General features: G+C 40.0%; 2 protein-coding genes across 2 annotated transcripts in view; both read left to right on the top strand.

The window, feature by feature from the left end:
* The first annotated feature begins 509 nt into the window (after positions 1-509).
* Positions 510-4,092, top strand: LOC110071764 (olfactory receptor 10Q1-like). Its single transcript, XM_020779410.3, has one exon. The coding sequence runs from the start codon at positions 2,340-2,342 to the stop codon at positions 3,384-3,386; it is 1,047 nt and encodes a 348-aa protein (XP_020635069.3). The 5' UTR covers positions 510-2,339; the 3' UTR covers positions 3,387-4,092.
* Positions 4,093-5,083: 991 nt separating this feature from the next.
* LOC110071765 (olfactory receptor 10Z1-like) overlaps positions 5,084-13,752 on the top strand; it is a 10,705-nt gene continuing 2,036 nt past the window's right edge. The window contains exon 1 of the mRNA XM_020779411.3: positions 5,084-13,752. This exon is cut by the window's right edge and continues 2,036 nt beyond it. The gene's annotated coding sequence lies outside the window, so the exon portion shown is untranslated.

Genomic DNA, 13,752 nt, shown 5'->3' on the forward strand with positions numbered 1-13,752 from the left:
AAAGACCATGCTTATGGTATATCTTTGTATTAATTTCAGATCAATTTTTGTTTCAAAAAAGAGCAGAGCAGAGGCAGCTGTAGTGCAAGTGAACATTCCATCCAAAGCACATTTGCTATTTGCATTGCAAACCCTATAGAAACTGTATAAATTCAATCTGAAAACATGCCCTACATGATATTTATGTTTTTCCAATGAGCATGTTTTTGCAACCGTATTGTAGTGAGAAGCAGCTGATTGTAATGACCCTTCCTCCTCCCACTGGAGTGCACACATTCTCTCTCTCTCTCTCTCTTTCTCTCTCTCTCTCTCCCCCCCCACTTCTAGATAAAGAAACAAAATCTGAAGAGTTAAAACTGCAGTGTTCCATTAAAAATTCCTACTGTTTGTTCATCGTTTCCAATTACCTAACTTTTTAGTACTGAAAAACAGTATGATTTTATTGTACCGAAAGTCACCCAGAGAGTGGCATTAATCTGCCTATCAAAAAAATTAATAGGCACACTAGCCCCTTTAGCTGTACTCTTTGTGCTGCCAATAGCTCAGAAAATGGCCCTTGGCCCCACCCCTAAGTTCATCCACCTCTATTTTTAGACAAAAGAGCTTTGAGGAGGGTATTTAACCATTTCATTCTGACTTCTTTTCCATGATGGTTCCTTTCCCAAATTGCTTTTTTTTTTTTACTATTAGTGTTCTGGATGTATCAAGAACAGCTGAACTTTTGATTGAAACCTTATGGGGATCAGGGAGGAAGAGGAAAGACAGAAGTTTTAACAGAAAATTGCAGAGGATGTGGTCCTGCTTTTTCTCTGAATATCAAAACTGCTTTATCCTAGTCTAAGCAGCCATTGCTTTTTTGTCTTACATGTGTCTACCTGTGTTCATTACTAGAATCTGAGAACATTTTGGTATCATGCTCAGCAACTGAACATGGGGGAAGGATGAAATATTTAGGAGAAATCCCATTGCTTAGCATGATAATTTGCAATTAGAGTAAGCCCATTGTTTCAGTGGAACTAACAAAGGAGTAGACTCATCAAATTTCCACTGATTCAATGGGCTTTTTCCCATTGAGGCTTACTATGCCAACAACAGGATTTCAGCTGATAATGCGAACACAATGCTAATGTATGACAGTTACAGATGAAAACATGGATATATATAACAAGATTAGTCTCTGACAATCTCCTCGGTATGTTTCCAGTCCCAACAGAATGAGTTTGCTCGTTTTCAGATTCTGTTAGCTTAATGTAAAATATGAGCTGGAGTTTTACTCTTTGGGAACAAACTTATGATGCTTCTGGGCTGACAGTGAGCAAACCCCCAAGTGTTAAAAATGAAAGGAAAAAATGAAGGAAGAAGTGAAAGAGCCCCCGTGTGGTAAAAAGATTCATTGTTTAGGCAAGGCCACAACATTCAGCTGAGTCTGACATTTTCCAAAAGTTTCAAATTCCAAACAGGGTTTTTCTGAAAAACCAGAGCGGATGATGAATATGGTATGCTTGTCACATTCCTTTCAGAAATACTCCCCCAAGTGGTGAAAGCCGTCTGTCAGAGCATAGGGTTCTTCTTGTTACTTTGCTCTCAGCCAGCTTTCTGTCAGTTCCAGGATCTCATTGGTCAGGGGGAGATAAACATGGGCTTAATCAGTTACCACTCACCATTTGCTGGGCCCTTCACTGGGGATTTTTCAAGAAACAACTTAAGACCTGCTTATTCTGGCAAGCTTTTCAGACCATGTCATCTCCTTAAACAACCTATAATGACACTTGATTACAGCCAATTTAAATGCACTAGTTATTTTAGAATGTATTTTAAATTGTTTGATTACTGTTATAATGCTTTTTCAGAGCTGAGTTATTCTTATGTTTTTATGTTTTGTTGGTTTATTTTTGTTTTATGCTGTGAACTGCCCAGCATAGCCCTTTGCCAGATGGGATATAAATAAATAAATAAATAAATAAATAAATAAAGAAAGAAAGAAAGAAAGAAAGAAAGAAAGAAAGAAAGAAAGAAAGAAAGAAAGAAAGAAAGAAAGAAAGAAAGAAAGAAAGAAAGTGCAAGTCTGATTGCTGAGGCAGAGAACTATGTAAACTCTATTGTGGGAGGGAAAGCAGCTTATTTGTTAATTGTGTGGAATGTTCCCCTAGTTTTATCCAGGTACGACTGAAAGGGTTTTTTGTTGTTTGTTTTTTTAAATGAGCAGCATATAAGCATTTTCTCCCTAGGTCCATGGATGAAATTTGAAAATTACAGCCAAGGTAAGTGACAAATAATTTTTACCCACTTTTAAAGCTGTGCACCTTTCTAGATAATTGGTACGCTGTTTAAACTTTTCAATGTTGTTTTCTGCTAATGTGAGTCTTGTTCCTAATTTAGCCTTATGCAGATTGATGTACACACAAACACTTGCGATTCTTGTTGCTGAATGTGAAATGGATGTGGAACAAGGACGGAACAAGAGCATGGACGTTGAGTTTGTTATCCTGGGATTCAACACCAGCAGAACTCTGAGGATCATATGTTTTGCTTTGTTCTTTTTCATGCTCCTCACCCTCTCAGGACACTTGGCCATTGTAGTCATAAGTGTACTTGATCCTGCCCTCAACACCCCTATGTATTTTTTCCTGCGCAGCCTGTCATTCATTGAAATCTGCTACACTTTGGTCATTGTGCCCAAAATGCTGGCCAGCGTCTTGGCTAAGAGCACAAGAATCTCCTTGATTGCATGTGCTGCACAGATGTACTTCTTCGTTGCCTTTGGAGGTGCTGAGTGCTTCCTCTTGGTTGTGATGGCCTATGACAGGTACATGGCCATATGCAATCCACTGCGCTACACTCTCATCATGAGCAGGAATCTCTGCATGCAGTTTTTGGTGGCAACCTATATCAGCGGATTCAGCATCTCACTAGGATTGACCTTGCTGATTTTCACTCTCCCCTTCTGTAAATCCCATGAGATCAATCATTTCTTCTGTGATATTCCCCCTGTGTTGTTGTTGGCATGTACTGATACAAGTATGAATGAGGTGGCTGTGTTCTTTGTTTGCATGACAAATTTGCTCATTCCTTTCCTCCTCATTTTGATTTCCTATGTGTTCATCGGCCGTTCCATTGTCAGGATCAAATGTTCTGAAGGGCGGAATAAAGCTTTCTCCACCTGTGTCGCTCACCTGGTTGTGGCCCTCCTACACTATGGGTGTGCCATCTTCATCTACATTCGTCCAAAGGCCAGCTATTCCCTGAATCATGACAAAGTGGTCTCCCTGATCTACACTAATCTTACCCCCATGTTGTACCCCATAATCTACAGTCTCAGGAACAAGGAAGTCAAGGGAGCATTCAAGAGAGTGTGGGAAAGAATATTTGTTTCTATAGCAAAGTAATCCTAGTGTCCCTCGGGCCTATTTTTTCATAAATGACTAGCATTGCCAGTCAGTTGAACATCTAAGGCCCGATGGTGTAAATTTGACTAGATTTGCCAATTGATCAAAATGGTGAAGATCTATCGTTACATTTCTGTGCAAATGTATACAAAAGCAAGTGTGAGCTCTTTACTAAAACAGCAAGAAAAGGTGTGCTTTTGCTGTTTCTTGTAGCTGAACAGCTCAGTTGAACAGTTATCGTCTGCACTGGCTTCTGGTCTGGGATGCTCGCCAAACCAGTGAACTGGACCTCACTCCTAGACCCATGAAAACTGTTGGACTCTGCTACTCAACTTCGCTTCTCTTCTTCTTGCCAGGATGCATTATTTCATGGGTCAGCACTTGTAAGCTAGGTGTGACACACAGCTTTTCGTTTGAGTTCATCATACTAGATGTTAAATGTTTTGAGCTTCAGCACAAGCGCATTCTAGCTGAAGCATGCTGAACTGTTTGGATGAGCAGCAGCTAAATGGACTTTTGGGTGTCAAAGGGGCAACCAATATGCAGGGTCCTCAAAATCATTGCTGTGGGAATAAAATTTGCACTGATACAAGCCTATTGTGAATGGCCCCGGCTGCTGTATCGACGATGAGGCAGCAGCTACTGGTGATCAGTTAAGCTTTATTGGACTCAGCATACAAAGGAAAGAAAATAAAGGAAAAACAATGTCTCTGTAGTCCTTTGCAGGATGGGGCTTCTAGCTCCAAGCAGCAGTAGGGATGGAATGGGTAGCTTTCTATCCTTCCAGGCCTTCCAGGGCTGAGGGAATATTCCGTCCCAGCCCTCCAGCTCCGAGGGAGTTACTTCACCCCCGTGGCAGCTTGTCTCGGCTGAAAGGTCCAGGCTGTTAAACAGTCTTTGCCAGCCGAGTTCCCCAGCATGGCGCCCAGCAAGCAGAGGAGGCCGTGCAGCACCGGCTGACCCTGGGAGCTTCTATCTTTCAGCTTTCAACTTGCCTTCAGATAAGCCAGCTGTCCTTCCTCTTAGAAGCTCCTTTCAGCATCTCCCCCAACAGATTATTTTCTCTCTTCTCCGAAGGTGATGGAACCTCCCAAATGGCTAGTTCCTCCTCCCCCCTCCTTGTTCACTTGCCTCTATATCTACCTCAACTACAGCTGTTTCTCTGGGGGTGGGTTTAGGGCCTCCACCCTTGTCTGCCTCAGGTGTTTCCTTCAAGGCCAACCACCCTTCTGCTGTTGCTGAAGGGGCCTGCCCACCCTGGCACTTAACTCCTTTTCCCCCAGCCAGCTGTATCTGGCTCACACCTACACATTAAACACCAGCAACCTTTGACTTCCAGGTGACATGTGGCCAGCAGTGGACCTCTAAATGGGGCCCGTAGTGGGGTGCCAGCCGTACCAACAATTCCTCTAGCATGCTACCACTGCTTTTGATGTTCTTGTTGTGCCAGATGTGGCACAGGAGGCCTATTACCCCAACATACCACTTTCCTGGCACAAGCACACACTGGACAGCCTGCTGAACAGTTCTTGGGTCAACTATTGAGAGCATGATTTAAACACAGAAGGTAATGTATAGGTTTGACCCTGCTTGCAAGCGGTCTTCCTAGAGACTCCATTTGAACATCACCAAAAAGTGATGCACTTTTTTTGCGAAAAAAGAGGACCATACTGCTTCGCCCAAGTTTGCATAAGTTATGCATAGAGATGCAAAATTAGGAAAGATTTTTGTTAGGCAATCAGAAATGCAGTACTTCTCACTTGACTGGGGATAGCAGTGACCAAGTCATTTGTGTGGCTGCTGAGTCTGTTGTCTAGGCTCTCCATGTGGACAAGCAGTTTCAAGGTCCCTGACCTCCATCTCCATGGTTATTTTTCCTTAAGGTAAGCTTGGTCTGAGGAGGGCAGCCGTTCAAATACTACCGGATTGCCCTCCTTAAAAGAGGACATGCAGCTAGTCTATATTTTCCCAGGATGATGGTGCTTTTGATAATCTAGCAAAGAAGGCACTGCTTAAATAAAGGAAGCTGCACTTGGGAGCAGTTATTTTCATGAGGTCTTACCCATTTAGGCAACATCTTTCCCTCACCTGCTCAGCTCATGGGTACTGGAAGTGGAGGAAGCCTGGAGCGCATCTCACGACAGTTTGAACCTTCTTATCCTTGCACAATGAGAAGGGTGGGGTACACCGTTGGGCTACTTGTTTGTGTAGACTATATTTATCATACTAGTTTATATTCTTGGCCAAAGGTTTCTTTTTACTATTTTACTTTTGTTGATTTTTAAATGCATGTAGCAAGTTCTCTTGATATTCTTTTCCCCTCCCAAATAAAACTTAAGTGGGGTTTTTAAAGCAAAGCCAAGCAGTTAAAAAAAAAAAGATTCTCAGTTACATGGACTAATGTTCAATTCTGAATCCAAATTATGGTGCTAGTGCACACCCGTAGCTCAAAGAAAGCAAATATACTAGATACCTTGTAAAACAGATGACAAAATGAGAATGGAAGCCACCCTCAAAACTCATATACAAGGTCATTTTCAAGGGCAAATTCCAAGGCATGAGTAAAAGTACTTCCAGGAAAATGGTTGCAGCTCTAAAAATAATGAACCAATGGCTGAAATATTGTTTAGTGTAGTAAATTCACTAGAGCAGGCTAACAGAGTCAGTGAGAATTTGGTTGGTCAGCGCCTCCATAATTTTCGTCCATTCAAATTGGTCTGTTGTAGTCATGCCCTACTTTGTGCTTTGATACTGAAGATGGGAGGGGCTGCAAAAGTAATTACACCAACCACCACTCCCATAATCCCCTTGCTCCCAGTTTCTGAGATCCAAATAGATGATTGTCTCTTTAGAAATCAAGAAGAGTCACATGGCACCTCCTCCTTGTTATCTGTATCCCAAACTGAGTGACCTGCTTTCCCATGGAGGAAGTTTGTGTTCTTCAGCTCTTGAGTTAAGGTGTAAGAAAGGAGGAGGAGCACAAGGATACGGACAATGGCTTAGATTCTTTGCTATGTTAGCATGTATGTAGAGACACTCCCATCCTGGATGCATTAACACTTGAGAGGTTATATTTCATTTACAAGAATTTTTTAAAAACTACATGCAGTATTTTTGGTTGCTAGGTATTGCAGGCAACCATAAATTGTAAAAATGCAAAGGATTCATTCCCTGGGAATTGCTGAAAGTTACAGGACAGGGACAAGTCACAATTAAAGTAGGCCCATTGAATAAATGGGACTTATGGAAGAGTTGACTCACCAAATCCCCACTGATTCAATTGACCTACACTACTTGTGATTTATTGCTGGATCAAGAACTGCTTGTTCCAGGAAACATCTAGGCATCTAAAGAAAAGAAATACCTTAATAATGTCTAACTAGGTAAGGGGGTCTGTTAATAAAACAAGGTGTGGATGACCCTAGCAAAGACAGAGGTCTGATGATCCACGAGCTATTTCAAGAGGTTCTTGGTCCTCATGGAGAAGATCTCAAACATGCTGTGTTTTTTTTTCCCCCAGCAGTCCTAAAGGGATGTCACCACGGTGTCTAAATAATAACTGGTCTTTTTGGAACTTGGATAGAAGTGGGTGGCCCAAGGCCAATCTCAGGTCTCTTACATCTTCTGCCTGCCACTTCCCCCTTCAACGTTGAATCCTGACTACACGGGGGAGGGGGGGAGGGAAAGTAAGAAATATTATGGGTTTCAGGCACAATGACACAATGGGAAATCCAAATTAGCCCCGAATTCCATATCCATAGCTTTCCCTTCCATCAGATACCCTTCTACTTTTAAAAAAGGTATATCTTTGAACCGATACAGAAAAGAATGATCAACTGATCTCATGCAAACAACACACACACACACACACACACACACACACACACAAAGCAGTACTTTGGCAAAAAAACCTTTCCCCTCACTTCTTGCCTCACAAAGACAAGGTGACAGTACATATGCACACACATGTGCTCTCTCTCTCTCTCTCTCTCTCTCTCTCTCTCTCTCACACACACACACACACACACACACACACACACACACACACACACACACACACACACACACACACACACACACACACACCAGCACTCACTTCTCTCCACAAAGCTTCTCTCCCAAGACCCTTTTTTAAAACAGCCTCTCCTCAGGCAGAGCTCCTGTCCATTTGTTAATAATTTTTTGCAGCATAACAAGCTCTACTGGCTGGCAAGATAAGTTGAGGAAATGAATGATTGAGGAAGGAAAGCCTTCTTGAGGCAGTTCTTCTGAATCATGCCACCCACAGTCACTTAAAATAGAACTGCAATTAGGAAGCTTTTTTCCTTCTCAGCCTTAATATCCTGGTGTGACTTCAAAGCCAGAAAAGGTGAATCAATTTGCATTCCCCTCACTGCGTAATCACACCCTTGGCCAAGGCGCAACACTCAAAGCAAGGAAGTCTTAGAATCTTGCCAACTCCCTCCCTCCATTATTGGCATATCCTGTTTCCCTGCCTAGGGTTCCTCTCTAGGACTGGTAATCCTTATACACACTGAGCACAGGTTATGGGTGGGTGGTTAGTTGCACCATACAAACAAATTGTGCAATTTCCTGTGATGATACTACAAATTAGGTTAGGATAGTAGGTATTGCTGCAGCTGCAAACACTGATACATATTAAGCCATTTTTGCAGGTGCACCTTGCTGTGTCGCATTTTGCTTTGCATGCAGTTCCCAAGTTCTCAGAAGATGGTATATAAGAATAAAACAGTATCCATCACTCTGATAAGACACTGGATTCATTTTTCCAGGAGTACAAATGCTTCTACTCTTGTATGGTTGAAAGTACAGCATTTTATTTGCTTGCAGCCACATCTTCGCTTGGTGTTTAGCAAAGGAGCACATGCAACACACAATCTAAGAGCTGCTGCTGTTGCTTCTTCTTCTTCTTGGAAACATGTCCAGATCCCCTTTGCCCTTGTTGAACAGTGGTAGCCTAGCAGGATCAATAGCCTTGGTAACTGCAGTATCTTGAAGAGGAGGTTGCTCCATTACACCAAGTTAGACATCGCCACCTTCCAGTTGACAGAAAAGGTGGCTGAAGTTACATTTTCTTAGTGTAGATTTGAGTATGAGGATCTAGAAGCCAACCGAACCAAAATAAGAGAACACTCTTCAGTTCAGGTTAATGTTAATGGTTAAATAATTGTACAGTAGAACCCAGTATCTATGGGGATTGGTTCCAGGCCTCCCATGGATTCTGAAAACAGTGGATAATAGCAAATGCTATACTTATCATGGTAAAAGGGAAAAAAATCCAGAAAAAAATATTTAACATATATTACCAGAACTGGCCACAAGAGAGGACCAGAGACCATCCTTCAACAAGAATACATAGCACGGCCTCTGGTTCCCTGCGGTGTCCAGTTCTGATAAATACATCATGAAAATACTTATTTCTAGTTTATTTTCTTTTTATTTTGGAATGTGGATAAATGAAACCACGGATATCGATCCCATGGATACAGGGGTCCTACTGTATTGTAATGTCTGGGCAAGGGAGAAATAAGGGAATAAAACCAGTGGATCTGTTGGGAAATGGTTCTGCTGATGGGACAGAACATAGAGCTTATTAGCTAATTCTGGTATTTTCTTAAGTCTATGTATCTTTCTATATTTAGGTACTATAGGGGTGTATAAGTTAAGCCCAGTAGAAATCTTATAGGATGAAGAAATGCTATAGTGTTTATACTAATGCTTAGGAGCTGTTTACGCACTACATTCATGGTTTGTGTCTCTCCAGAACTCCTGAGCTCAAGCGATCCACCAGCCTCATGGATCCTCTCACTGTTGATGTTTAGCTTCCCTTCATTGACCATCCTGCCCTACTGATGGGCAACAGCCACCACCAGTACCATATATGTGGCACAAAAATCTCTCCATATTTGAATGATAGCAATCTCATCCAGTGACATTCATGTGGTGCTCTTCTCCCCTAAACAGTTGTTTGGCTTCTTTCCATGGTCATTGTACAAAGGATTTTAACTTCTTCAGAAGTTCAACTACTGCATAAGCACAAGATGGTGGCATCAGAAAGAAAGGGTGCTGGATCAGCTTCATGTTTATCAATCATAAAGCAAAGCGCATCCATGAATGAGCTTTTGAACTGAACTGTTCAGACCCATCTAGTTGGATCAGGTCTTGAAAACACTCAGTTTTTTATTGCATCTCCTGGAATTCCCATGCCATCATGGCAAATGGGGATTCTGGGAGTTGTAGTAAAAAAGGAATTTCCCCAAGTTTCAGGTGGACTGTGCAGAGGCCTTTGGAGAACATATTCGAATGTAGTAGTTTTTTAAAAAGTATCTGCTTTGACTGTTTTGTGATTGTGAAAGAGGATGTCCTACATCATTTGGTTATCAATATTCTCATAAAGAGTGTTCCTTATAGTTTTGTGGCAGATATCCAGAATTCTACTTAGCAAAATGAACACAAATACTTTGACATGTAGTAGGGCTGGTTTACAACATTTGAAAATGAGGAGTGTACTGTACATTACTATCTAAAAGGCAAATTCTTTAAGAATATTAAATCCGAAGTCTAAGATTACTGAACTACATCACTTATTAACGAAACTCCCAGCTGTGAGGAATGCTAGATTTCATCTGCTTCATTCTCCAGAGGCTTCTGAGGCACTCACAGTATCTCTTGATATTTAAGACCTTCACCCATTAGATGGGAAATGTACAGCTCTGCCATAAGAAGATTGTTCTGAATGATGCAAACAAGATGCAAGGAAGGGAAGTTCATCTTAGCAGGAATCAATTACTGCATTATAAATGTGCCTGGTTCCAGTCAGTCCTCTGCTTGCATTGGAGGAGGTCCTCTGCTTTTATATTACATCCTAGTTGTTCACAGAGATCTGCTATGATGTGTATGTGGCCTTAGTTTTGCCTTCATTTGATAATTTCCCATCCAGTTATTGTACAGGATCTGGGGACTTCTTCCAAGCCAAAACACTAAGAGGTACGGTAGGCTTCATTTTGTTCATTTGGAATGGAATTCCAGAAGACAGACGACTCTAACAAAAAATGGGCAAAACACAATAATTCTCTCTCCTCTTCCCCCCCCCACCCCCGCACAAAAGTTAGGGTAATGCCATGGTTAATGTATGGTATTCATTGGGAACCAGCTCTTTTCCACCTCACTCAGCACTGAATTGCGAATAATCATCCTCCAACATACTGCAGATATGGAAACATATAGCAAAGGACTGACATAACACTATCGAAGTTGCTTATTCCTGGTAAAAAATAGTCTAATTATCCTAACATTTTAATTTGTTTTTAATTTTACCTGTATGTAATATATGCTTCTAAATTTAAATTGTTCAGTGCTAAGAAAGAAAGAAAGAAAGAAAGAAAGAAAGAAAGAAAGAAAGAAAGAAAGAAAGAAAGAAAGAAAGAAAGAAAGAAAGAAAGAAAGAAAGAAAGAAAGAAAGAAAGGTGTATTGCTTATTCATCTCTTTATAAAAAGGGAGAAATAGATTGTGGGATAGATGGATTGAAAATGCTATTCCAAAATGTGAAAAAAAGCATGTAAGCATGTCTTTTGGTGATGTTTTATTTGCGCATCAATTTTAGAATAAGATTTTGAAAACATGTTTTGCAGATTGAGTCCTTTGGAAGGCAAAGCATAAGCCTTTATTTAAGCCTGGAAAAATGTTTTCCTCAGTACATATGGTTTGTGTTTGGTCTTTGCTCTCTCTCTCTCTCTCTCTCTTCAATATTTAAATATTTTTCTTCCTTTTTTAGTTCTTTTTTAATAAATATTTTAATTGTATTTTTCTACTTTTCTATCCGTTGCAACCAGAGTGATTTCTTACAATTTGTTCCATTTATTTCATCTTGTCTTATACTCTCTAACATAATAGTAATCGAATCTATTCTACTTAAATCAGTGTAGATTTCATCCAGTTTTTTTTAAACAACTAGGGATAAGGTAAGGAATACAAAAGGTAGAGGGGGATATGGGGGAAAAGAGGGGGAAGGAGAGCACAAAATGTACTGTCATCCAATCTGTTTGTTCATGTTGCGATATCAAGTCGACTTTTCGCCTTTCTACAATTTGATTGCCCTCCAGGTTTCAACTTACAGTTACATCTTAGTTTAATTCTATGTTATTCAAACACTATCTGGTGACTCAAGCCATTTATATAATAAATCCCATCGTTCAGTTGCCTTTTGTATTGGACAGTCTTTCAACACTTCTGATAGAATATCAATTTCTGCCACTTCCCGTATCTTCTTAGTGAGTTCCTCTTGTTTTGGTTATCTCCGATTTCTTCCAGTTCTTAGCATAAAGAATTCTGTAGCGACTATATATATAACTAGGTAGCTCTTTGTCTTATCTCTATTATCTGGTATAATGCTCAGTAAAAACAATTCTGGGGTTAGTGGAACATTACAAAGCAATATTTTTTGTAACAGAGTATGTATTGCCATCCAATACTGTTTCGCTACTCTACAAGTCCACCACATATGGTAAAAGCTTCCCTCTTGTGCTTCACACTTCCAGCAAACATTTGACACCTCTGTATAAATCTTTGACAATTTTTTCAAAGTTATATGCCACCTATACAACATATATGTTCTCCTTGAAATTTACAGATTTTGTGAGCTTCATGTTATTTTTCCATATTTGCAACCACTGATCAATATCAATATTATGTCCTATATTTTGTGCCCACCTCATCATACATTCTTTTACCATCTCATCTTGCATTTTAATTTCAAGCAAATAATCATACATTTTCTTAATTACTTTATCATTTGAGCCCAGCAGAAGTTTATTGAATATTGTTTGTTCTATGTAAAAGCCCTCTATTTTATGTCTTCTATACCTAGATTCCAGTTGTGCTCTGGACCACCAATCTAGATGGATGTCTTGTGTTTCTAACTCTTCTTTGGACCTTAACTCGAAATCATTTTTAATAGATCTTGATATCTTAAAAGTTTCACTTCTGTCATGAGGTTAGGTTGTGTAAAGCTCTCTATGGGTGATACCCAGCCTGGTGTTTTTTGATAAATCTGCTGGATAATCTTTTTCCAGGTCCCTAGTAGGGCTCTTCTTATCATATGCCAGTTGAAACTTTTCTGCTCTTTATCTTTTTTATACCATAGAAAAGCATGCCAACCTAACTATAAATCATGTCCTTCCAACCCTCCGTGTTTTCCTCACGTATGAGAGAGATTATCACTTCGGACAACGTTGGTGGCAATTCTCCCTTTTCTTCAACAAATTCTAAGAATTTCTTATATGGTTTAAGCAATACATTTTCTAATTCTTTGTAATATTAATAGGCCAGAAGACCATCTGGGCCTGGTGATTTCCCCTTCTTTTTTTCTTTTTCTTTTTCTGCTTTTTGAAGGCTTCTATAATTTCTGCATATGTTAAAGGCTCATTTAAAGACTGCATTTTATCTTTAGTCAGTTTCATTTTATTGTATTTCAACACATATTCTTTCTGAGATTCTTTGTCTACTTCCTTTTTATTGTATACTTTTTATTGTATTGCTCTTTTGAAGGCAAACATGGACTCAGTTTAGGAACTGGAATGTTGCAGCCCACACATGTGAGGAAATCTTATTGTGAGAAGGGAAATAGGATAATTGGTATAAATAGGCACACCTTTTAATGTCTAGTACAACTTCCAAAGCGTTGGCCTAATCTAGACATGTAACAGCTATGATTAGTTAGTGTGGTCACATAAACATCCATTGTATATGATTGAGATCATCCAGCTCTTTTAAAGGTACATACCATTCTCATAACACAGCTTTCCCCAAAAGGAATGCATTAGAAGAAGACACAAGTGGTCACAAAATGTGCCTGATATAATTTATATGTCTGCTGATGAAATTTAGACATCATTCCAGTGGTTTAAAAAGAGATACAGTACCTCAGAGCATAGTGAGGAAAAATATGGCTGGGTGACCTACATACCAGCTCCATTTGCTTCACAGATGGTCATTGTGAATGTGCAGATTGAAGGATCTTGTGACTTTCCTTTATTATGATTCTTTCTTCTAGCTGGGCTTAGATTGGACAGTCTTTTCACCATTATATTTCAGTGCTGTCTTCTGGGTTTCTATTTATCCGTGGAGGTGTTTTGTATTATGAATTTATATTTCTGGGAAAATAAGGTGGCTTGCAATGCTGTGGGAAAAACTGTGCCCCCCCCCCAAAAAACCCATCAAAAACAGCACAACAACAGGAAACAATTTCTCAGACTTTTTTTAAAAACCTTCAAATCCAAAGGCTAGCATTAAAATAATGGAGACTAATATCAGTGCCTGTTGGAATATGTGTCTTGGACTAAGCAG

The sequence above is a fragment of the Pogona vitticeps genome, chromosome 2 (genome assembly GCF_051106095.1).
Source record: "Pogona vitticeps strain Pit_001003342236 chromosome 2, PviZW2.1, whole genome shotgun sequence".
Classification (NCBI taxonomy): domain Eukaryota; kingdom Metazoa; phylum Chordata; class Lepidosauria; order Squamata; family Agamidae; genus Pogona; species Pogona vitticeps.

Coding starts and splice junctions, on each gene's coding strand:
- LOC110071764 (XM_020779410.3), top strand. CDS start 2,340: ATGTTGTTTTCTGCTAATGTGAGTCTTGTTCCTAATTTAGCCTTATGC.